The sequence below is a fragment of the Drosophila albomicans genome, chromosome 2L (genome assembly GCF_009650485.2).
Source record: "Drosophila albomicans strain 15112-1751.03 chromosome 2L, ASM965048v2, whole genome shotgun sequence".
NCBI classification, from domain to species: Eukaryota; Metazoa; Arthropoda; class Insecta; order Diptera; family Drosophilidae; genus Drosophila; species Drosophila albomicans.
The window spans coordinates 16,384,595-16,410,731 of NC_047628.2; the positions used below are offsets into that span (position 1 = coordinate 16,384,595).

General features: G+C 39.8%; 1 protein-coding gene and 1 long non-coding RNA gene across 4 annotated transcripts; one reads left to right on the forward strand and one right to left on the reverse strand.

Moving 5' to 3' along the window:
• Nucleotides 1–48: 48 nt before the first annotated feature.
• LOC117565077 (unconventional myosin-Ia) lies at nt 49–26,134 on the reverse strand. 2 transcript variants are annotated; one of them, XM_034244027.2, is made up of 9 exons: nt 25,766–26,134; nt 13,582–14,026; nt 13,287–13,513; nt 7,233–7,558; nt 6,580–7,173; nt 4,923–5,627; nt 2,401–4,105; nt 2,178–2,338; nt 49–1,524 (listed from the first exon to the last, which is right to left on the reverse strand). In XM_034244027.2, the coding sequence occupies exons 2-9, from the start codon at nt 13,986–13,988 to the stop codon at nt 1,093–1,095; spliced, it is 4,557 nt and encodes a 1,518-aa protein (XP_034099918.1). In that variant the 5' UTR covers nt 13,989–14,026; nt 25,766–26,134; the 3' UTR covers nt 49–1,092. The 2 variants fall into 2 exon arrangements, with proteins under 2 accessions (XP_034099918.1, XP_034099919.1); XM_034244028.2 differs by lacking the exons at nt 13,287–13,513; nt 13,582–14,026; nt 25,766–26,134 and adding an exon at nt 10,781–12,689 and having other exon boundaries at nt 51–1,524.
• Nucleotides 8,219–9,932, forward strand: LOC117565080 (uncharacterized). 2 transcript variants are annotated; one of them, XR_004571813.2, is made up of 3 exons: nt 8,219–8,706; nt 8,777–8,908; nt 9,417–9,932. It is a non-coding gene; the product is annotated as an uncharacterized LOC117565080 (long non-coding RNA). The 2 variants fall into 2 exon arrangements; XR_004571812.2 differs by having other exon boundaries at nt 8,220–8,706; nt 8,777–8,914; nt 9,417–9,931.
• Nucleotides 26,135–26,137: the final 3 nt, after the last annotated feature.

The following is a 26,137-nucleotide window of genomic DNA, read 5'->3' on the forward strand; positions in this document are numbered from 1 at the left end:
TGTGCTCCGCTTTGGACGAGCCCGTATTAAACGGTAAAGTTATAAAAGCAGAGTAAACAAAATAAACAAATTATTGTTGTACCTTAGGTAATCGCTCAGCAGTATTTATCAATCACAATATCAGCGATGTGTTTTACGCGGATATCCCGGAAGGATTTGTGAAAATCGGTTATATGTTTCTTCATATCGATCAGACGGAAATCGTAAATTGGTTTGGTGCCGTTGAAAAGTGCCGTCGAATGAAAGGACATCTCATCAATCTGCAAAGTCTTGACGATTTGAAGAGTCTGCAAAATCGTTTAGATAAATCCATTGAGTACTGGACCGATTTGAATAATCTCGTTAACACAGCATATTTCTATTCATTGACAACGGGAACAAAAGCTGAATTACTCAATGGACCATCAAAGGGCAAGAGATTATCCTATATGTGTGGCATATTGCGTTTCAATAAAGAAGAGGAAAAGTTCGAGTTGGTCGAAAAAAACTGCGCCTTGAAGACAGGTCGACCCATTTGCCAAACAACTCATCCAACCACAATAGATGTTGTAATAATTGATAATTGAATTGAGAATTTTAAATAAATAGCTTATATACAAATATGTTGTTCTTTAATGGTTTCAAATTATAGATTTCTAGCACATAAATGGCCCTTGATTAAAATTGTTATGATGAGCAGCTTTTAATTATTAGGAAAAGGTGAAATCTTAAAGCTATTCTAAAGTATGTGATGTGTGTGTGCTATTTATGAACGAGCCGAACGAGAATGAGTAACAAAAATAAGAAATAAAAACCGCAGCGAGACCGATCGATGATTAATCGAATAACGAGCGATAACTAATCTCATGTATGTATGTCTGTGTGTGAGTGTATTTAATTACAAAAACTTATACTCGAATATTATTCCTACTGGAAGAACTCACTTGATTGGCACTGGAAGCTACAACCTACCATACGATAATACTACAAAGTGTTCCATAATCTTAACAATACTCGGGTAAGCACAATTCTCGTATGCAAATATTTTGAGAAACTTTTTAAAACTATTTATATACAGTCTTCGATCTGGTTCGATCTCAGTTCAATTGTGTGTCAAATCTTCACTCCATTTCCCTGTCCCTTCACAATGGGCACAGTGGGAATGCTGGCTGATCCTCCAGAGCCGGAGCCAGCGCCCGAAACGGAGGCAGAGGCAATCGCTTGACTGCTCAGTTCCATGTACTGAAAGGGTACATGGTAACTTTGGCCTTTGTGCTCGACAATCAAATGGCCTCGTCCACTCGAGGCGCCCACCACAGTCACTGTTTCGCCTTTTTTCAACTGCTGCTGCTGTTGCTCTCCTCCTCCTCCTGCTGCTCCAGCTCCTCCTCCGGCGCCTGCTGCAGGCGGCAATGCAGAAGCCGGATTAGCAAGCGCATCCTCTGGAAAATTCATTTTCATGATGCGACTTTGCGGATAGCCCAGCTTCTTCGAGTTCGCCGTGATGGTGTAAGCTCTCGATGGGGGCACGGGAGGTGGCCGCTCCTAGGGTCAGCCACAAACACGAACACGAACACAAGCGCAAGCACAAAGAGAACCACAGAAACAAGTGCAGCAACAATCACAGCATCATAATCCAAGAGGGAATAGTTCATATGAAAAAGAGAAAAAGTAAAGATGGAAAAGTAAAAATCAACTCAGGCAAATAAACTGGGATTGTACAGTGGGCAATAAGTAAACTATAAATTCTTATGATTAAATTTCTTTAAGAAAAAGTTTCAACTATTTGGTTGGTTGTCTCAACAGTATTTGTTGTTTGTAAAAGTATAGAATACATAATTTATATAAACCTAAACTTTAAATCAGTAGAAAATGAAATTTAGATAAAAAATATCAAAAGACTAATTTTAAAACTCATTACAATTTGCAGTCGGTTATTATTTGTGAAAGTATTTTTCTGCGACATCATATTATAAACACACATTTTAAATCAGTTCAAAATTAATTTAACAAAAAAATTATTAAAAAAAATGAATTTCAAAACTCATTGCACTACTTTGTTGTAGCTTTCAATCACTCATACATCCGAGAGTGATTTACTACACACTTTTGACCACTGTGCCTCCGCCGGAAGCAGGGAACAGCAAACAGGAAGCGAGCGATTGTGATGTGACACAATAACAAAATGAGCCACTTACCAAATCTAATCCGAAGAGACTACAAGTTTGTTGTATAATCTTCTGGTCGCATTTCTCGTGAGGATCCGGCGGAGGAGTCCCGGCGATGGGTTGAGGTCTCGGCCTGGTCACAGTGCCAATGCCTAGACTTGGATTCGTGGACTTTGCGGATAGGCGGGGAACTGCATAGCATGAAAAATAAACAATTAAAATGATGTGCTGTCAGTGGCATTCATTTCCTTACCCGTATTAGGGGCAGCTGCAGCCACCGCAGCGAGAGCAGCCATGGCAGCTGAGGTCGCCTTGCCATTGGGATTGTTGTGAGCGCTGGCGAGTTTGGCACAAGAGCTGGCAATTGCCGGCAGCGCTGCCATCAAGCCACCGGCAGCTGCAGCAGCAGTGTCGTTGGCAGCGGGTCGCTTGATGCTGCTTGTGGTGCCCATCTTCTTGCGCCACCACCAGCCACGCCAGGTGGCCTGCATCCGGGTGGCACTCCTGTGTCGTATCTCGGTGCGCAAATGCTCCAGATGCTGGCGAATGCCCTCGCTGATGAACACATGTCGCTTGCCCGGTGCCCAGGCCAGCGTCACGGAGCCATCGAGCACCGGTGGCTGCTCCATGTCCATGGCATACTGCAGGATAAGCTGGCAATCCTCCAGCGCCTTGTCCTCGCTGCGACGCAGCAAACGGAATGGAGCCAACATGCGATAGCGTGCATTGAACTGCTTGAAGCGCATGCGATGCGGGAACCCAGAAGCCATCAGATTCACTGTCTCCAGCACCTGCAGCGAGCGTATCTGACGCACCACCGTCATCCTCTCGAATCTTCCCGCCTGCTCAGCGGCATTGCTGCGAATGCAGCGCACAAAATGCGGACGCGCATGAACGAGAGTGCGCAGCAGATTATCGAGACGCGTGTGAAAGTCCTGGGTGAGTGTGGACACCGGTTCGTCGCCGTTGAGCAGATCCGAGTGCGAGGTGGGCGAGATACGGAAGCTGAGGCCACGCGGCGCCTGTTGCTGCGCGTAGAGCGCTTTCAGCTCGGAGCCAAAGAGATGCGTGGCAAAGCCAAAGTTGCAGCTGTGCTTGTAGAACACAGCAACCAAATCATCAGGAACCACATCACGATTCGTGTCCAAAAAGTCCGTGGTATCGTACTCCACACGACCCGCAAAATGGCGTATGGCAAAGAGACGCGGATCATCCGGCTCGGAGGCATGCCGCGTCTCCAGGCGAGTGGAGCAGCGATGTTGCACTTTCAGCTTTGTGACATAGCTCTCGGCGGTGCCACGCACCGAACACTCCATGTCCAACAGGCTAAGCAGCCCTGTGCGCAACGATGATATCAAATCAATGCATGGCACATTGTCCACATAGTCCACTTCGGTGTCACACACGATGCCCTCATCACGACACGATTCCACCGACGACTTGAAGATGTGTGTGTTGTAAAAGTGTTGCATGGTCTCGGCGCACAGATTGATGCATAAATGTTCCAGCTGGGCGTGGGGCGATGGCTCCTCAAAGCCAAACATATCCAATATGCCAATGAAGCCATCCGTTGCATGTCGCACAGCATTATTAAGAGCTGCCATCGACTTGGACCCAGCATTGCCACCGCCAATGGTCGAGGCATGCTGCGAAGCTGCATCCGCCTGATTGTGCACGGATTCATTCGAGTCCGAGCTCAATGTGCCCAGTGTAGAGCCGAGACGCTTGAGGCTATTCGCACGCCGCACAATCGTCGCAACCAGGCGACAGTACAAGGCTTTTGCCAGGCAATCCCTCGTCATATTGGCATCGCCATCGCCGCACACCGACTTCACCAACTGGCCTCGCACATTGTGCGTTCGTGTCGTCAGGCCACGGAAGAGTGCTGCAGGCGGCACTCCCAAAAGACTGGCCACCGAATTGAGCTCTGTTTCGCCTTTGACGTCCACCTCGAGACCCTGAGATTGTGTGTGAGAAAAGAAGCAGGAAAATGAAGTATAAGTAATGCAGTTGCAGCTGGATTTAAATGCAACAATTGAGTAAACAGAAAGCACTCATGTTAAGCAAATTATTCGTTGCTGCTGGCAATTAATTTCGATTTTTATGTATTTAAAAGACAATGGCAAACAAATAAGATATTATTGCAATCGGATGAATATATTAATTGCCAATTTCCACGAAAGAAATCATTTGCATATTTATAGTAAAAGCAAGATATGCAAATTAACAATAGCAATAAGGTAATTTATTCCCTTGTTGAAATTAAATTGATTTAAAATAAATAATTATTCAAATTCTATCTTTGTTAGTTACTGCTGAAGTTGCCTTTAAAAATTTATGTACTTCTATTTAAAATAAACAAAAATGATTTCTCGCTCAGTATGTATAAGATATCGAACACGACATTTCAGACGTAAATTACCCATAATCACATCAGCGCAAGAAATTTAAAAAGTTTTTCTTTGGATGCGAGCGAGCGCGAGTTGAACTCGGCACCTAACGCACACAAGAACGATGCTCTAGCCAAAGCACCACAGCAGCATCGCTGAAATGGCAGCAAAAAAGTAAACATGTATATGCGAGCAGCAACTGAACGCTAGATGGCGCCAATATGCAGCTTTTGTTACTGGTGCTTCTCAACAATAGATGGCGCTTTACACAAACGCAACTACTAATCACAATGGAATATCGCAAAACGATTTTTTTTTTCAAAGAATAAAGATATTTGCTAACTTTACTTAAAAAAATAATTGTATGGAAAATAAAATAACTTACCCCGCTATCAATGAACTGCACATTGCCAAGCAAAAGCACAGCTGCCAACACACGCACCACATCCAAGAAGGGAATTCCCAGGATGCCCAGGCAAGTCTTCCACGCCTGGAAGCGCACTGCATCCTCCTGCTCGTTCTGGGCGATATCACCACGCAGATAACGCAGATTGGCCGGCGAATAGCCCTCCAAGTGCAGCTTCTGGCGTTCATCTCGATTGAGACCCGCAAGCAGTTGATAGAAAATGTGATAGTTCTTCTCCTTGGGCAATGGACGTATCACACGCGTCTGATCCAGAAAGTAACAATGTATCTTAGTGCGATACAGTGCACCATCCGTCACCTGCACCTCGATGAACTGGCCAATGCGACTGGATTCCGAGTTCGTTGTAGTCTTCGCGGATCCCAACGAACGCAAGACGGTAAACGCAGCAGCCAAATGCTTGAAGGCATCTGTCTCGGGGCCACCGCCGGCAATGGCAAACAATTGACGCAACATCAACATGGCATTCGCTGTCTTTCCAGCTCCACTTGTGCCCGACAATATGATTGCTTGCGGATAGCCAGTTTCGCTCTGCTGACGCACTGCCTCCTGCACAATCTTCTGGAGTTGCGGGGCAAGCGGAAGGTCGCGTGTCGATGTCAATGTCAGCGGATTGCCAACGTCCAGATACGGATTAATCGACAGCAGTATGGGTCCCACATTTGTCTGTTGAGTTGTGAAAGAAAACAGATGATGAATTTTGTAGGTTATTAATCTTTCAGTGAGTCACACAACTTTAAAGTCATTAAGGGGAGGACAAGGAGAAGAAAGTGTAGATTTCCAGGAAAGCCAGGCTAACGAAACAGCAGAACTGTTCCTTAACTTGTTCTTTCTTGTTAACCTCAGCAAGAGAATATAAAATTTCATAAATTATTTACTACACTTTAGTCATATGATTCAGGTATTTAAAGAGTTCGGTTCCTTGATATATTGTTTTTAGGGAATGATCAATAAAATTCCCGAACGTTGAAGATGCACTAAATGAGATTGAAAGTTAAATTCTATATACCGAAAAGAAAGCATTATTACGTATTGATAACAATGGAGAATAGTGGACAGTGACAAGATCTAGTTTGAAATTGTAGCAATAATTTTCTCATTTAGAGTTCAGCGGAAAAAGGAAATCGCTGCTCATTATGGGGATGTGAGTCAACAACGGAATCGGCAAATCAGCAAATACGCGACATTCAAAGTGCTGACTTCTGCTGCTGCTTCCAACAGCAAAGTGTGCAATCTACCGTCTAGAGTCTCTCCAGACTCGAGTCGCGATGTCTGCAGCCTCCATGGCCTCGGGCTAGTTAGACAGTTGACCATGGAGATAGTTAGACAGTAGTGTGAGTATTCAGACGCTATATAATTGTCGAAATTAACAGTTAATCTGAGGCGAGTGCAAGCGGAAATTTAATTTAATGACAAACTATTACGATAATTGTTGGACGCTGGAGTTGAAGCTGAAGCTGAAGCAGACGGAGATTGTCTCTGCTCGCGCGTAATTGGAGTGGGATAAAAGTGAGTCTAACTGTGAACTGGTTATGCTAAATGCTGCCACAGATAATGACTGACATTATCCAGTGCCGGCAAAAACATGGGCATTAGCTGGCGTCGGATCGACACTTACGAAATAGCGCTGCTCATTGAAGCGAGCCTGAAGCGTGTGCATAACGGCATGCTCATTAAGCGGTCCCGCCAGATGGATCAGATCCCGCATGTCCTTGGGCAAGCGATGGCTCGACTGCAACTTGATGTTGCCGCCGCCGCCATTGCTGGAGGCAAATCCAAATGGCAGCGTCTTAACACTCTGGCAAGGATTCGCATGTTTCGTTGATGTGGCAAACTGTTGATTGAGCGACTGCTGCTGCTGCTGATGTTGCTGTTGCTGCAGCTGATGTTGCTGCTGCTGTTGCTGATGGTGTGGCTGATGATGCTGATGGTGATGATGATGGGAGGCGGCTATCGATGCCGCCAGCGCTGTGGCCGCCGACGAGCGCATCGGCAGCGTGTTGCAGTTGGAGCTGGAGTTGCCTCCGTTGCCATGAGGCAACGCTGCAGGTGCCGCTGTTGCCAAGTTGCCCGTGTGACTCTTGTGATGCGCCAGCGTCGACTTCTCGCCCAGCTGATGGGGCAACGGATGCGGAATGGATGTGTTCCGTGCCGAGATCACTCCCCCAGAGCCCGCGTTGCTCGGCAGCGTCTGGCTGAAGTTGTAGGCATGCTGGAAAAGTGGCAACAATTACACTCAATTGTTTGCATTCTCCTCTATATCTTACTCACCTTGGGCAGCGTGTGTTGACCACCAGCTCCGTTCACATGCTGCTGCAGCGCATTTGTCGAGAGACTCGTGCCCAAATTGAGATTCGGACTGGAGGCATTCAACTCAAAGTTGGCCGCCTTCGCACCGCCCGTTGTAAGACCAACGCCAAGGCTGTGATGTTGTTGTTGTGCATCAACAGCACCGCCTCCGCCACCGCCACCGCCGTTGCGACTCTGAACCTGACCCTGACCCTCGACATGCAGGCGATTTCGCATGACCAGCAGCTCGGTGCTGAGACTCTTCAGCCGCTGCTGCAGATGCACTGCCTCATTGGACGATGAGGCATCTGAAAGAGGGAAAGAAGAGACCGATTAGTATGACGAAAATACAGCAAATGTGTTTAAAAACTATTAAACTTAAAGTAGGCAAACTATTATTATTCGTCGCGATAAGGAATTGTATTCGTTATTACAGTACAATAATAAAAACATTATTAACTGAGTGTTGAAAAAGATTTTTGAAAATTACAATATTATTTTCACTACAAGGAACTTTTTCCTACAAGAGCTAAAAATCTTTGGCAAGTTTAATTCATATTTATTGAGCAGAAACTAGACAGGATTTCACATTTAATTGATGTATAATTAACCATTTTAAATATATCTAAAAACTATATTGAAATTAACTATATTAAAACTGTATAATATCGTTTTTTTTATAGGGTAGCAACTAGTCCAGCTTCAGCAAAAGTATTGAAAATACATTTGTCTGCTTTAAATGGTTAATGAACCAATTTGAATAGAATTAAAAGCTACATTTACGTCTGATCAAAGTATCATAAGCAAAACACAATAAAAGCAATAATATGTAAAAATGAGGGAAATGTAAAAAATTATATAAAAATAGAATAATATTGCCTCTTTCTGGAGGAGACACGCACAATTTGTTTAATTATAATTAACAACTTTATCACACAACAGAAAATTCATTCACATCAATTAGTTTTTGTCAAGCTTGACAAAATTTTCGATGCTTGACTTGCGACGCCAATTTACAAATACAAAATACAACAAAATAATGAAAAGACAACTTGCCGATGCCGAAATTTACATAAATATGTTTTAATGAACTAATTTTGCAAGCCAAATCGAAAGACGCTAAGATGAAAAAGAATCAAGAAGAAAAAAGAAACAGAATTTGAGGCAGGTGCCAAGAAAAAACGAAGAGAAAACAACAATAAAAATAAAGAAGTCAAAGGGGAAGTCACGAAAATATCAATGAATTGGGGTTGATAAACGCCATAAATAATGATACATAATGACTCCCAATGGAATCAAGGCGAGAAAGCGGAGAATGGAGACAGCAACAGCATAAAGATACAGGGTATCTACTAAGCCAATCAGTCTCCCAAGTCTTGCAGCTTAACGAGATTGAAGGCAACATTTCCAATGGATTTTTTATGTGCAATCCATTAAACAATAAAGAGAAAATCAAGTGAGTAAAAGTACTAAGCTAATTAAGCATTTGAAAACTTGTTCGAAATTGTTATTTCGAATCGAAATAGAGGCAGCAGAGCAGACAGTAGACAACGATGCCAACAGTTTCAGAGTCTCGGGGCGAACATTCGACCAACAAAATCCGATATCATTGATGATGGCGGAAAACCAGTTTTGTTTTTAAGCTGCACACAAGATATGTAAAGGTAAAGCAGCAACAGCAACAGCAACAACACAAACAACAAGCGAACAACATCAAACAAAACTTTGTTTTGATTATTGTACTCTAACTTTGGGAAAGGTAACAGCTAAGAGTCTTTAAGAATCGAGTAAATTTCGAAGGGAGTCACCTCTGTTTTGCAGCACATTAGATTATCGATAATATTCCGAAACATATTTATAGCAGTGAAGCTAATCTTGAGAAGAATTCTAATGAAGAAACCTAAAGATAATATCATTGCTTCTTTCTCTGCTGTTCTATTCTCAGCTCTGTTGTCTTTGCTTTCTTTCTTCTTTTGTTACATAAATACATCAATTAATTTGACCAAATGCAAGTCATGAGTTGTAATAAAACTTCTTGCTTAGAGTATAAATTTCTCGGCTCTTTAAGAGATTCAAAGCTTTCTTTTCACCCTACTCTGCTGCTGACGCTGTTGTTGTTGTTATTTTGGTATTTCATTTTTTTGTGTTTCTTATTTTTGCATGTAGAAAAAAGCTAAAAATCCGATTTGGCCCAGGCACCAGGCAAGAAAATTTCTTGGAAGCTGAAATCAGCGTGCAGCTTTGCCACTAAAGAGCTTGCCAACAACAACACAACGATGACGACGACGTCGGGCACATTTAAAGATCTCAACGGCTGTGTTGGCGGCGTTGCCTGGCACCAAAAAACTGGTCACCAATAGGCTGGCGGAGAGATGACGAAGCGGGTGGCGGTGGCGCTCTTGCTGTTGCTGAAGCTGTGACTGTAGCTCTGCGGCTGCGACTGCGGCTGCTGCTGTAGCCAATGCTGGTGGTTGGCAAATGTTGCAAGCCAGAGCAGCAGACAATCTATAACTATACTCGTATACACAAGGGTTCCATATAAGTACATGCACAACAGACGTACAAAGGTAGCTACACTGACTTCTTGTTATTGTTCGAAAAGAAAAATCATTCAATAGCTGAGTAATCATAAAGCTTAACTCTATACGAAGTATATACATATAATAATAATTGAAACCTCGAATAGTTTGTTATTAAATAATTTGTGTCATTTATCACTTAAACTAATATTCCAATTGTATTTAAATAGGCTACGAATATCACCATTTCCGGTAGATATGAATAATTGCTTATATTATATATATATATAGCAATTTAAGCGATTAAAAAAGGTCTCCATACTTATACTAATTATAACAATAATAATAAAATGAAATACACTTATTTTGCGCTTTTTCATACATATGTAAGTTAATTAACGTTCATATGATTATTTTTGTTGATTTATTATAAAAGTTGTTATTTATAACACAAATCAAATGTAGAAACTTTTTGCATTATTCAGAGTAGAAAATGGAAGTTCGAATATAATACATTCAGCATTGTAAATGTTTAGCTTTTATGAAGTATTTTTTTTTTTTAATATACATATATTATTTAAGAGTCGTATTGTTTTTTATATATTTAAATTTCCCTTTGCTGCTCTGAATAATTCAAAAAGTTTCTACATTTAATTTGAGCTATAAATAGTAACTTTTATAATAGATCGACCAAAATACACATCTAAATCGACTTCTACTAAGAATTGTCATCAAGATCAGAGAGCATAAATTTCGATGCAGTTCAAAAGGGTTCAAAACGCGTGTGAATAGTAAAATAACATGAAAATAAAGTTTCCAAATAAAAGCGAACAAGAAGCTTTGTTTCTACGGCGAACAATAGCAGCGCATAACAAAAGACTTAGGCAACAAACTCGAAGCGGGCACTATGAACGCTTTTCGAGTTTAGAAAGAGCATGATGAGTGAGAGCGAATTTCGTTGGATATTTCTGTTAGAATCCTTTTCTTAGGTCGATTGACTGTGTCACTTACCCTGCAGCTTCTTCTCGGTCTCCCAAAATTTTTGCAATTCCGTAAAATATTTATCCAGTATGAATACTTTTGACAGGCCCAAAGTGGCCATAGTTGATGCACATTTGTGTGGCCCAAAACAAGGAACCAGCAGAGACCACAGAGAGCCAAACAACACACCAAAAAAATAAAACCAGCTAACAAAGCTAATTCCGACTGCAAACAAGTTTGGATTTCAAATGTGAGTAGCGTTTTAAGGATGCGAGGACGACGACGCGAGGCGACGACGACGACGACGATTTTCTTATTTGAATAATTTCGTACACTCCGAATAAGCGAGCGACTGAGATGACAATATCCCGAGAGAAAGATAGAGGGAGACGGGACACGCAAACGCAGCACTAAAACACGCCCGAACCAACAGGTTTTCCGCACAGGCGCATGCCGGGCGACTCCAACAGCGACTCAGATTCAGATTGAGACTCAGACTGGGACTTGGTCTGTAGAATTGACCAGACCAGGCCAGGCCACAGGCTTGTACTTTTGGCTGCTTGCCTGTTTTTCGTTTATCTGTATGTGTGTGTCTCTATGTGAGCCTGCAACCCGAATGTTTGCTGTCTCTATCTGCAGCTGCGTGTTGTTGTTCTTCGATTTTGTATAGTTTTTTTTTGGGCCACGCAACAAGTGAACAGCGAGAACGAGAACAAAATAAATAAACAAGCAAAAAGAATGCAGAAGGGCAACAACGCAGTCAAATCTCTGTCTCTGTCTCTGCTTCTCCTTCAGTCGCTGTCCCAATCTGCCTTAGTTCGAGAGAGTTATATGGTTCTTGTTTTTGCCTCCTCTTCTTTGGCCGTTTATTAATATATGTGTTTTATCTTCGTATTATTATTTCTCTCTTTATTATTATTATTATGATTATTTTTCGTAGCTCTTTCGAAGTTGCGCGCGCTTGTTTTCTTCTTGTTGTTGTGTGCAGACTTTTGTTGTTTTTCCTTTTTTTCTTTTACTTTTTTGAAAAACGAGTTAGCAACTTCAGTTGAACACGCGAAGTTGAAAATGTACCCGAACTCGCTGTCTCGCTGTGGATGCTTAGATACCTTCAAGGTACTCACACTGGCACTCGCACACTAACACACACACACACTCACTGCTAGCTACACACACATTGTGTGCTGTGTGTATACCGAATATAACCAGAGGGGGCACACACTTTGGCAAACAAGTCTCTTGTTGTGTGGCTTTTGTTTTAGCGACTTTTCCGTTATGTTTTCAAACACATCACAATACACATAGCATATTCGACAAATTTTGTTTATTACACGAGACGATACAGGGTGTCGTCGTCTGTCGACAGGTAGACAGACAGTTAAGCAGTTAAACCGCGTTGCGATCGCTTAAACACACTTGCACGCTGGCAGAGTAAGCCGCAGACTGATCGCTTCCAGCAGACGAGAAGCCGAGTCAAACGATCGTTTTGCTGTCTCTCTAATAAGCGCACTCCTCTCTCTCTCTCTTGCTGTTCTCTCTCTCGTTTTTGTCTGTCTGCGTCTATAACAGGTAAAAGGCCTGTTCTCTCCATCTCCTTAACTCCACACAACTCCACATCTCGTTGTTGTTTGGTCTCTGTGCAGTTGCTCAAATATGAGGTCAAGTGTTTGAACTATGCGCCACTTCTCCTCGCATCTCTCCTCTCTCTTCACTTCTTGTCTCGCTCAGCTGTGTCTCGTTTGCTGGTCGCGTGTTAATTAGTGTTGATTGTTTATTGTTAAGGCTGCATTTCACAATTCCCACAGCAAAGACGATTGCATTTTGCAATTTACTGCATTCAACAGTCAACACACAACTCACACACTAATAATTATGCAGAAATTCTAAATCTACACAAAACACAATTCTGCTTGACATTTAATATAATATTGTTTTACTATTCTCATGTATACAAATGATTTAAATTGATGTTAATTTATAACACACAGCTGTCGAGGCGAGACACAAACCAACTCATCAGCAGCAGTAGCAGAGACAACAACCATTGTGGCATGGTCACCCTAAGACAACTGCAAACTGGCGAATTCAATTCGCCGCAGCGCAAACTTTGTTTTAGCTGCGCAGTGAAGTTTTTAAATGTTAATAAATAATAAATGTTTTTAAATATGGGAATTTGTATTCACTAAATAATTCAAAAAATTAATAAAGTAAAGTAAAGTAAATTTCAATCAAATTAATATTAGATTTCATTACGCCCGAAGAAGTTTTTCCAAAATGTTTTGTTAACAATTGGTACTAAATTGCTATATTGTTACTTAATAAATTAAAAAAAAAAAAAACTAGTCGTTTTTCTATACTGTTCTATGTTCTAATACAATTTAGTAATAGACAACATAAATTTCATTTAAATGCTGTTAAAATGTCTAATACTAAATGACTGAATTGCCTACTAAAAAGTATAAGACTGCCTTTCTAAAACACTTTCTTACTCCACATTAGTTTATTCTCTCTAGAAGAGGACTCATTAGATGCGCACCTGTTATATTTCCGGTGGTTTTATTGCATGTTTTCTTGCGCTTCGCCACAGGCAGCGTGTAAATGGCGGAGAACTTAGTGAAGCGCTCCACGATTGCATTGGCTTTGCTGTCCGATTGTGATTGGGAGGAGGCTTGATCCTTGGAAGACTTTAGCTCGCCCGAAGCAGAGGCGGCTGTGTCCACAACAGGCGAAGCTTTGCTCTGCCGCGGCGAGGGAGTCGCTGAGCTGCAGAGAGAAAAAGAGTTATAAATCAGCTGTTAGAATATTGTTAGCAGTTAAATGCTGCCACTCACCTGACCGCCTTGTGGTATTGGCAGAAGAAGTCGGGACGCATGCGATGTCGACAGAGAAAATCTTCGCACAGACGCAGCACATCGTTGCAGTTCTCGCTCTCGCTAGAATGGTGTTCGTCATCTCGTCCGCTGGGACTGGATGACGATGATGATGGAGCTGGTGACCCAGGGTGGACATCAACAGGCTGAGCGGGAGCCGGTTGCGGAGTGTAGAGAAAGGTCGGCAACGAGGCGCCCACAAAGTCGGGAATGTTCTCAAAGAAGTCCGCAGTGCGATCGTAGCTGCTGCTGCTGTCGCTTGAGCTGGGCTTCGCATTCGATTTGGTATTGGAAGTGGAGTGATTGGAGTGCGGCTTGGTCAGGTGTCGGGCCACGTAGTCAGCGTATGTCTGATCCGGCAGCAACATAGCATCAACATCTTGCGTGACCCATTAACCGAAGATACCTGCAACACAAGCACATAAAATGAGATGAATTTGATGGGTCTGGGTGCACTGAGAGAAAAACTTAAGCGAAAGCAATGCAACAACTTTAAAAATAACGATTTTACTTTGCTTTATTTGATCTTCAATTGGAGCCAAAAAGAAAATTTGCCGCTAAGATTTTAAATAGAGCGACAGAGTTTTTGTTTTGTGTGTGACTCCATTGACTTTCAATTATTTTTTAAGTTAAGACCGTTAAGCGAAATTATATTCTTCGCGAAGTTAACTTTTGGAGCTAAATATATAAATGTATTTTGACCTATAAATACATATGACTAGAAAATTAAGCTTTCACATTTAATATAACAATTTATGTTGAATTCAATATTTATATGTACATATATGTATATAAGATATTGGATTCAAAATGTAATAAATTCAGGGAATTTGTCTATTAGTTTTTCTCACTGTGTATGGGGTCTGAATCAATCGCGACATCAATTCGCATTTTAATTGCTTTTAAATCAAGTGTGCAACTGTCTCGGTGGCTTCCGCATCTCTCTTTCGCACGCATCTTCCATCTCTGTCGTCCCATCCCTGTCCCTGTCGCTGTTTCTGTCTCTGTCTCTTTCTGCGTCTGCTCGCCCATAAACCTGTCAGTTTATTGGCGCAGGCGATTACCACGATTAGCGTGACCATGACGAAGGTGACAGACACGGACGCTAATGCCTTTTACTTGCAACTTGCAACTTGCTGCTTGCTGCTTTCTGCTTGCAACATGCGACTTTGCAGCTGACGTACGATGCTCCTCCCCAAAACGCCAAACGCCAAACAGAAATCAACTGCGCTAAGCTGGCACACAGCTGTTGCGGGGACTTGCCACAGATAGATGAGTTGCCAATCGAAATGAGACACAATATTTATGCCACACTTTGTGGCAATGCCACGCGGTGTGGTCGCCACAGACCACTGTGGCAAGCAGAGGACATTTGCTGTTCGCAATTAACTCAAATGATTGTCATAAAAATGTTGCAAGCGTGGCCGATGCAAACGCTTCTTGGTGGCCACCACAAGAACCACCGCCGCCGGCTCAAGCATTTCTCAGTGTCAACACAGCGGGCGGCTTTGAGCTTTGAGTACCTTGAGCAGACTGCAGAGCTGATATCTGAGTCACTGCCACATACTTCTTGCTTGATTATGGCGATTACCTAACATGGACTCGCCTCACTCTCTTCCTACAGGATACAAGCAATAGAAATACTTTGTCAGATATTTAACTCATTCTTTACGATATACGATACCCCAATATCGTATTTCTGTGCGACTGCTGTGAATACATTCAAATTATAAATTAAAGAACTGGATTTTGCAAGACATAAAATATTATTATGGTTAAAAGCTTGACTATTGAAAATACAGCCAAACAGCTTCAACATTAGTTACAAAAGAATCTGCATAAATTGATAACTATTCAGAACTTTACTTTGATTACTTATCAGATAAAACTATTGGTGTTTAATTGACGACTAAGCAACATGTTCGCTAATCTGTAAACAGGTAAATTAACAATGCAGTTAAGCTCATTTAACTGCTACATCATCCACTTTATCACGCTGCTGACAATCATTGTCGATTTACGAAAAAGTTCTATTCATTATAATCATCCATAAATCGGCTTAACCCAATGCCAGAGACAGTTGAACAATTTGACTATCTGAGCAACGGCAATCAGTTGTGGAGAGTTGCGGAAGTTTGTGCTATTGGAAGAGGGAATGAAATACTCTTTGCTCAATTTGCCCATAATGAATGCTGAGCGAGAATCTTGACAGAAAATCAGGTAGCGACATCGCATAAACTATTCGTAAAATAAATCTCATAAATATACAGACCAAATCCATTTCCATACTCCATGCTTTGTCGCTTGGCAACCAAGGGGGAAATGTATCTCAATATGTCCGTCAGATAGTTTCGTGGCATGCATTGAGGTATGCTGCTGTGCAACAGCGACAGCAACAGCAGCTAACAGCAAACTGCAACTGCAACTGCAGCTAGCGAATGCCACTGCTCGCTAAGTTTAAGCTAAAGTTATTTATTCTAACTACGAGATACGATATACAGTTTCCACTCAACTCAACGGACAGACCTAAAACGCAAACGCTGTTGTGGGTCGGGTCGACGTCTTGTCGTCTTCGTCCCGGCGTTCAAGCCAAACTAAAGCTTGAACCACACTGAGACAATGTGGGGCCCAAGCGCACAGTGGGTCAAGGCATAACGGAAAATGAATGCCGATTTTAACCACAAATGTGATTTAATTGCAAGATTGTCTCAATCTCATTCAGCCATCTTATTATAAAATAATAAACATGCAAACATTTATATTTATCACTTAACTACAAAGAAACTCTCTCCTAGTTCATAATGGAAAAAAATAAAAATTTCATTAAATTTTAGAAAATTTCGAAACATTTCAAAAATATGAAATAGTTTTGGATCAACATTTTTATGGGATTCAAAATTAATTTATTTTAAGGAAAGAAATATAATTTTTTTGAATTCTTCTTTAAAAATGGACTGGAGATTAAAAAAGTATTTATTTTCTTATTCAGCCGTCGTATTATAATATAATAAAAATGCATTTATATTCATGACTTAACTACAAATAAGCTCTGTCCTAGTTCATAATTGAAAAAAGAAAAAATTAAAAATTTCATTTAATTTTAGCAAATTTCGAAACATTTCGGAAATATTAAATAGTTTTGGATCAACAATTTTATGGGATTCAAAATGAATTTATTTTAAGGAAAGAAATACATTTTTTTTTAATTCTTCTTTAAAAATGGACTAGAGATTAAAAAAGAATTTATTTTCGGGATAGAAATAAATATGTTCTGTTAAAATTTTAATTAATAAAACTTTAAGATATATTTTTTACAAACATTTAAAAATACATATTTCAATAAATATTAAGCATAGAAATGTTTAATCACACAAGTTCTTGCAAAGTTCCTCAAAACTTTTTGGGGATATCTGGTCACACAGTTGGCATTGGCCCTAGCCATGGCCCTGTGTCACTGGCCACCAACTAATTTGCATTTTGTGCCAACACTCGTCTAGCCAAAGCAGCGTACGAAGAAATTTGCAGAGAAACCACAACAAATCAGCGCAGCGTCTTAGATACGATGAGTATGAATTAATTAGCACAACTGGAAGATTTGGCAGAGAAAGGAGCGAACAAAGTGCAAGCACTTAAATTCCATCCTACCATAAGTGAAGAAGTGAGCGTACACGTATTTAGCGTGTGGCTGGTCAAACAAAACAAACTTTGAGGGCAAACGAAAAGTTTCCCAGGAAGAAAATCACTGATCATAGGGTACAGCAAACAGCACACAGCAGACCCTTCACCTTCATCTTCGTCTCCGTCTCCGCCTTTGCCGTTCCCCCTGGCCATGAGCATCATTATCAACAGACCTTGGTCTTGGGCGATGGCGATTCATTGCACTTTTGACTTGCTACATGGAAATTACATGATTTAACTTAATTTAATAAAGAGCCGAAGGGTGCAGCAATTCTCTGGCATCATCTCTTTGTTCTTGTTGCCGTTGTTATTGTTGTTGTTTAGCCAGTTCGTGTCTTGCTTTTGTGATTTACCGCGATTTGCCCATAGTCCATCTCCTCGTGCGCCTGCTCCTTCTGCTGCTCATAGTTAATCCTCCAACTAAGCTTAGCAGACAAGAGGGCAGGCCTAAGTCGGATCAAGCTGCCCGCTTGTGGTTGTGGCATCGATAGCCTTACTCTGCTCAGCTCTGGCCTGGCCTGGCGTGGCGTCGTCCATCAACGTGGTGGGTTTGGTGGCCGCCAACGCCACACACTTGTCGAAATGCTCCCTGACCCAATTAGAGGCACTTCGCTATGGGTTTCGCTTGGTGCGCTGCCTTTTCTCGCAGTGTAGCGACATTTGCCCAGATCAAGAGATTTTGATTAATAGGTAGTTGTTTCGCCTTAGCCACGGCTATTTCCCTGTCCTCTGCCTTCGTTCTCTCCTCACTCAGCAGCTGGCCGCCTGGCCTCAGGCTCTGGATAGACATTGAGAAATATTTTCGCGAATCGAGTCGACAGACGACGACGCAGTCGAAACTCAATGAAATTCTGGCCACTTCCCAGTCTTACTCTTCTTTAAGTCGTTGTTATTGCTGTTGCGCCTGTAGAATTACTTTGTTGTTGTTCCTGATATTCGGGGTGTCTGAAAAATGCCGTCTTCAATGACTGATGAATAATTCAATCGAAGCCTATTAATTGTTGATATTGTGGGCGATTCGGTAGCCTAAATTAAATAAAAAAACTTAGTCACTTTTGACTGCGGAAAGAACTAAGAATAGTAGATATGGTAAAGAAGCTAAGCAGTATTATCCCATCTACTTCGCTTTTATTGAACTAATTGTAGAGTAGCATAAGTTAACTAATAGCTGATAATAATTTGTAAGCTTTTCATTCTTTGAAACTATAATTTCATTATAACTTCATAAATATGTATAGAAATATCTTAGTAATAAACTAGCTTTAACTCAGCAATATATAAATTATAAAAAACAATAAACTATCTAGTTTAAAAGACTTCTTCACCTTCATATTATTGTAAAAACTTGGTAACATTAACAAGGCTATTTAACTTTTGAAATAAAGAAAGTCATTTGCATATTTTCAACGCTTTCTCAAAGTTGTCTTTCCCAAGTTGATAAGTTCTTTAAGAACCTTAAAGTTGCGGCCTTGTTTAGCAGCTGTGAGAACTTCAGCTGCTGTTTCCTTTAGAGAATGCAACATTGTAACATTATTTATATTCGGCATTCCTGTCGAACATTGCAACGGCACTCAATGGCCAGCAAATTGCAAATATCGTCACGTTTTTGGCTTTAAGGATAATTACGTGTGTGCCCAGGTCGCGAATACCCAAAAAGAGACAGAGAGAAGACGATGCCGAACACTAAAACGACCAACAAAAAAATCTGAAGTTGGGTATATTCAACTGTAAAATGCTAGTTACTTAGTTAATATTAGTTAGTTAATATTAATATGAAAAATTAATACTAAAAAAAGAAAAGAATTTCTACCAAAAAAGCAAATTTTTCCGATTTAAAAATGGTATAATTCTATGCGGTATTAAAAAAAGATATCAAAAATAATAATAAGAAGCACATAAACTACAATACAATTTTTGTTTGTAATCCTTTTCATTAAGAGCATACACATTTTATTTAATCTTTTGAGTTTCTAGACATTCAAACTCAACTTAAATAAAAAATGTTTATAAAAGATTTTAAAGTTTTGTTTGTCACTAATCCAACCTTCCACTCTTTAAGTAATGGGGATAAAAACGAAAAAGAGACATATCAAGAACTGCAGCTGAAAATGTTGGAGAATGCCGTCAAGTGGAAGCTTGAATGTGGTTTGCGCTTAAAGATCCCATTAAAATGAAAAGTAGGGAAATGGAAACGGAAACCCAAAACAAAGCAATGCTTATCAATCCACCAAGATCAAGAGCAGGAGCCAGAGTTAAAGTAGTGCTAATTTATGTGGGAGTCTTGGCCATAAGATGGCCAACCAGATGGATGGCCTATCCATTTCTCTCTCTGTGCAGTCTTGGCCAAGAAGGTGTGTGAAAACTTTTAATGTGATTTTAATTGCATTAGCCCAAGAAGGCTGACAGTTGAGTTGCACTTACAATCCAATTCCATCCGATCCGAAGTAATGCAATGCAATGCGATCCATGGCAAAGACCACATCACATCATTTTCCATCTCCCATCACGGACTCTGCCTCCGTCTGCCATTGAATTTCTTGTCGCGTGTGGGTTATGCAATATGGATGGCATCGCATGGTCTCTTGTTCAAGATGACGATGACGATGATGGAACTGCAACAAGTTGCATGCCAACACGTGCATCGATCGACCCGCTAAAGGAAAGTAAAAAAAAACTTGTCCAGGCCATCTATGTGGCCACTGAATCAGTTAGCAGTAAAAGGCATCAAACAATTAGATGCATGTCAAAACGATTGCAGTTGTCTCCTTTATCTCCCATCTCCCATACTGCATTGCTTTATGAATTGCATCAACCTTAACGATTACACAATTCAACGTCAACGGCACTCATCATCAGCCGCAATCGTTCATCGTTCCATCCATCTCTCATCTTTCATAACTAAATATTTGACCTTAACCTTCAGCACAACCAGTCGAACAGTCGCAAAGTCTACCAATTTAACAATCTACCAGTCAAGCAGTCTACCAATCTTTCAACTTGTCCGCATACCATCGACTTGCATCTGTTGTCAAGAAAATTCCACAGTTATGACAACTCTTAACCAACTGTCATTAATCACAAGCATTAATACTAATCAACACTTTTTTCGAAGCTTCGCGGAAACTCACTTTTTCTACATTCAGACCTATAAACACGAGGCTTTCTTTAATGCAATTCTAGCATTAGCCTGACAACGCTTATTGAGACATAAAAAAGACACCCATATAATTCTATCGGAATTTCTAGCCTTAAGTAACAAACAAGGAATAGAAAAATAGTATAGATACAATTCTGCATTTATTATTTTTCTCTAGCCTATTAAGGAATACATTATTCTTATTAAGAAAAGCAAAATATTGCATTTCTTTATTCCATAATATAAATATAATATTTATCTTTTAACGTTATGAGAGATTAGACACAGTTCCTCTTTATGCTAAAGAATTTAATTCTGAATTATAAATAATACACAATAAATTATAGACATTACTTTTTGCCACCTAATATATTTATATCAATAAATTAAAGTTCAAAATGCGAACTAATATAGAGAATCTGAATCTGTTCGGCATTTATTTGAAAGTCTTTTAAGTTAATATCTCATAAGTTCAACTATGGTAAAATACTCTGCCACAAAGTTATTTAGCTCGTTTGCTGATTACGGTTAATGCATGCAAATATGGCCAATATATTAATATTTGGAATCACATCTGTAACTGTGACCAAGTTACAAACAAGAAGACCCCAAGAATACACCTCACATAGTACTCAAGGAATAGTCGAGTGGGCACAATGCAAATGTCGTGACAAAGCGATTCGCAGTCACAGTTTGCCATAAAGGGACACAAGAGTAGGAAAGGGGACAGAAACTTAGAGCACAGGTTGCACAGGTTTTAGTGAGGACTGCCATCTATGCTATAGTAAGTGACCTCTAAAGGCAGCGGTCTTGAATGCGGACTGCGATTGCGATTCCGAGTTGGGACAACGTCTAGTGAAATGTGTTTGTAATTTGTGCAGATGCGATAACGATAATCCAATCGCATATTCCATATGCGCATGTGAGAGTCGCACACCCACATTAGTTGAGCTTCAACTTGAAGTTAAAGATGAAGGTGGAGATGGAGGCGGAGGTGGTGGCATCAATAGACGTGCAATGCCCTCCAGCTGAACATCACCTGCGCATCTTCCGAGACGAAGACAGAGACTGCTATTGCGACTGCGACTGCGACTGAGATTGGGAACTGGGAATGAGGATCTTTTTGATTTGCTGCCTCCCTTTTGCCCGCTGCACACTCTACAAAAGCCCATTTCCATTCACATTCACATTCGCGATCAACATCCGAGTTGCAGTTGGCAGCAGCCAGAGTCGAAGCTGAAGCTAAAGCTGAAATTGCATGTAGGAATTTATTTCAAAGCCTTGGGATGCACTCGCCTGAGAGTCAGTCCACTAATTTGTAGCTCGTCCTCACTGTCAGTTTGGCGGCAGTTGCGCAAAATACAACAAAACAACAACAGCAACAACAAAAGGAATTTTTCAATGTCGAAATCGAGATTCGACACACGACACACGACGTACACAAGACACACGACTGTCCTGTCCCCTAAAACCCCAAAGCGGGCAACGCAATTTCAACAATTATGGAAATCATTACACTATCCAATACCACCAGGCAAACAAATTATCCCAACAGCAATTGAATCCGCCACTTAAAACAATGTGCGGACATTGGCGAAGAATAGGATGGTATTTATATGTAAAATAAACAAATACAAAAAATGAATCTTTTATTCTATACAAAAGAGAACAAATTGTGGGGAAAATAAATAAACTCAAGAAATTGATGAAGAACTTAAAAGAATAAATATAGATTTGTATGGGAAAAAATGTTATTGAAATATTTGATATATCAATAAGCTCAGTGGGAACTTAACGAACTGCATTTCAAACATTGTAATAATGTTTTCTAGAGATGAACAAATGATAGGGAGATTGAAGATAGATGATTATATAGTATACCATTTGTAACTCTTTAAGTGAATGGAAACACCGAAAAATGAAATTTGATTGATCAAAGAACCTAAAAAAGAAGTAAGTCAAAACAAAGTAAATGAAGTGGAATTAGAGTATGGATTTTTATAGGAAAATAATGTTAGAGAAATATTTGAAATATTAATAAATTGAGGGGTAACTTAAAAAACTCCATTTCAGTTATTGCAATGTTGAGATTAAATGAACTGTTTATTAGCTAAACAATTAATTTGATAACCACAAAATAACAGTTTATAAATTAAAATCGGAATTACTTGTAATTGAATAACAAAAATTTACAAATAACTGTGAATAAATTGCATATTAAAGCAACACTTCAGGTGGCGTCGCTCGCTTAATGTCAGACATTAAGTATACGCAATGTGTAACAGAGACTGAGCCATAAAATTAAAATAGCATTAGCATTATGAGAATCTCGTTGAAAGGCATTTATGGTAATGAAAATTGAATAGAAGAGTTTGTAGGATAAAAAGAGGGAACTCTCAACAGACTTGAAATGAACAACTCAATTCACTGCGTAAGTTAAGTACAAAATCTGGAATCTGCTACATAGATGTGATGCGAAACGCCCAATTAATTAGGGCTTTGTATAAAGTAGTAAAGCCCTTTGGCGGTTATCTTATCGTTAACAGTAAGAATCATAATTCTAGACTAAACGCAGTTGTCTGTTGAGGTAACTGCAACCTGGGATCGACTCCCACAATTGGCACCCAGTTCCCATATAAATCATTAACGGATAGCGATGCGGAAAGAGTGTGCAAGCGAGATGGCGAGAGCGGGACAGTTACGAGACAGCAACAACTAATTAACACTTCCAGCTACTTGCACGCCTACCAAACACACCACACCACACAACACAGCAAACTAAGCAGCTAACCAGCAGCAGGCTCGAGCCGTCGAACCGTTTGCCAACTGAATTAATGAACGGATTGAGAGTTCGCGTGACGACATGAAGCGAGTCGCCACAGCGTGGCAAAGAGTCAGAGCCAGAGTCAGAGCCAAGAGTCCATCCAGTCCAGTGTCAGTGTCTTTTGGGGCAGCAGGAACAAATGTCGTGCCAGGCCAGGCAAAATACCTCAAGAAATCACATGGAACAGGTTTACACACACATTCTCAATTCGCGAAAAGTCGCAGCGAGAGAAACAAACAAAAAAAAACATTGGCATAAATGTTTATGATACAGTAAACGGATGGCGACGACATCAACTAACTGCGGATGATGATGAAAAACCTCCACACAACTCAACTCGATACGAACTCTGCCAAGTGGAACGCACTCATGTATACAATATTACAACATACACATAATCTATAACTATATCTATATCTTTTGTCTGCAAATGGCCCAAAGAAATGGCAACCAGCAGCAGCTACAGCAGCAGCAAAGAAAGTGAATTGAAAATTCCAAGTGAAACGGATGTCTTGCACTTCCCATGCGAATCTCTCAAGACAATGCGAGTACAGTCAGTCTTTCATTTCTTTCTTTGTTTTGTTTTGGGAGAAACTGAGAAGCTCTCGATACAGCCGAAAGCATATGGAAAAACAAAACCAAACAAAACGAAACGAAACGATTCGACAAACGACGACAAGCAGCAGGAATTGTTTGACATCTGTAAAGTGTCGTCTCAGTCAACTCGTGACATTGATGTATTCGATCCACAAATCGCAATTACAATAAACAATGTTGGCAATGCCAGTTACTGACGTTATCATCCAACACATCACATCAGCAATTCTTCTAGAGCTCTCACTATCTTTACTACTACTCGCTTCAAACGAAGTAGTACATATGCTAGAAATTTGGCGTATTTAGAGAGAAACTCTTTTTATATTAAAAAGTAACATACTAGAAATAAAATCTCTTTAGATTAACTCTTTGGATTAGTATAACAACATTATATCTTTCAAATTAAAATCTCTCTGTGAAGTTTTCATCTTCTTCTAAATATTCTTTTCAAAGTTTATTCTTAAAACGAAGCAGAAAATATTGTACTAAATAAATGTATTTAAAGAAAATCTTTTTATATTAAATCAGTATTATTTTATACGAACAAAAAGAGTTCATTAATTGACCTCTTTTAAAATTTTATAATAATTCTTAGAAGCAAACACAATAGAAATAAAATACCTGCACATATCGAAAACCTTTCAATTTTTTAAAATATTTTACTAAAATTCTAGGCTATGATAGGATAAGAAATAGGATTCTTTAAAAATTAAGTGTCTTTAGGGAATTGCTTTTTTATATTTATAGAATATTATTTTGTCATTACTTTTTCTAATTGACCTTCTTGAATTTCCCTATCAAATATAATAACAATATAATGACTTTATAAAAAAGTTTATATATTTCAAATTATATTATAATTCCTTAACCAAAATGTTATTGAAAACTTTCCACAAATGCGTTAAAATTAAAAGAAAAGACAGCTAATATTTTCATACGCCAATTTCTCTAACAGTCATAAAGTAAATGACAAACATTGATTTACACAATTCTCTTGAAAAGCAACCAATTGGCAGCACATCATCAACAAGTTGTTAGCGCTACTTGAAGCTGCAGTAAAACGGCAAGAAATCAAAATAAAACCGCAAAGTGAATGTTATTGTTGTGGTAAACATGAGAGAGATATTCGAGTTGATTAACGGGTAACTTGATCCCCAGAGACTTTTCGCATCTGTGACTGACATAAAAGTACTTTCTTCAAAGTTGTGTCAATATTTGTCAGGCGATGACAGTAAAATTCAATTTACTAACAATTACATCTTAATGGGACAGAGATTATTTTAATAGCTTGTTGACTCGTTTGGCAGCTATTAGAAATAGGCGAGTTAAACTTGAAAGTCGATACAAAAAATTCATAGAGATTGAAATATAGAACGCTTGAGAATATTAAATAAGTAACGGAATATCCTGTTGTTGTGTCTGGGGCTTTAAATTATATACTATAAGTTTAGGTTGAGTAATTTGAGCAAGTGTTAAACGGAATAATAAAAATATAATTATTATATTTAATGCTAAGTAAAGCCTATTTATTATAGGGAGAACATATGCAGATTCGATTGAAAGATCTTCAACATTTTGTAATTTTATGTAGTTAGTTAGCTACTTTTCTGTGAATATATTCTAAATGTATTTCAACAAATAATAAATATTTTTATCAGTCCTTGCATATATTTCATAATTTCGCAATAAATATGACGATAGAAAATTTAGTATGATTCTAGGACCGTAAAAAGATGCAAATGTGAAATAGAAACGCACTTCAAAATCTTTTTTAAAAAGAGGATATCGTGCAGTGATTAGGGCGCCAAAAGCACAGCAGGTGGCATTGATCCGAAGTGCCGAGTGCTCTGGACAAGGCGTTAAATACATAAGTCACCCAAGCCTCAAGGGACAGCAGAATAATATCGTACCTAGAATTGAGACAATCTTCGCCAAGTGGAGACCAAAGCTGGAGCTTCCCAATCTCAGCGTCGTTTCCAAGTTGAGATTGCGTGTATGTTGCGTGTTGCGTTGACTCGCGGCGTTGAAGGTTTTCTTGCAATAAATCCAAAATGCAACATATCGTGGCAACTTTATGCACCGTAGTATTCACATGCGACACTTGCCACGAAGTTTGTTGACGGCATGTTGCACAAATTGGTATGGCAATTGAATTTTCGATTAATAAACACTCACACACACACTTTTTTCTACGTATAAAAGTAAACAAAAAATGCGCTAAGCTCGTGCAACCATTTGTGGCAAGCACGTCGCGTAGTCGTTTTGCGCGATTCACGTCTTCA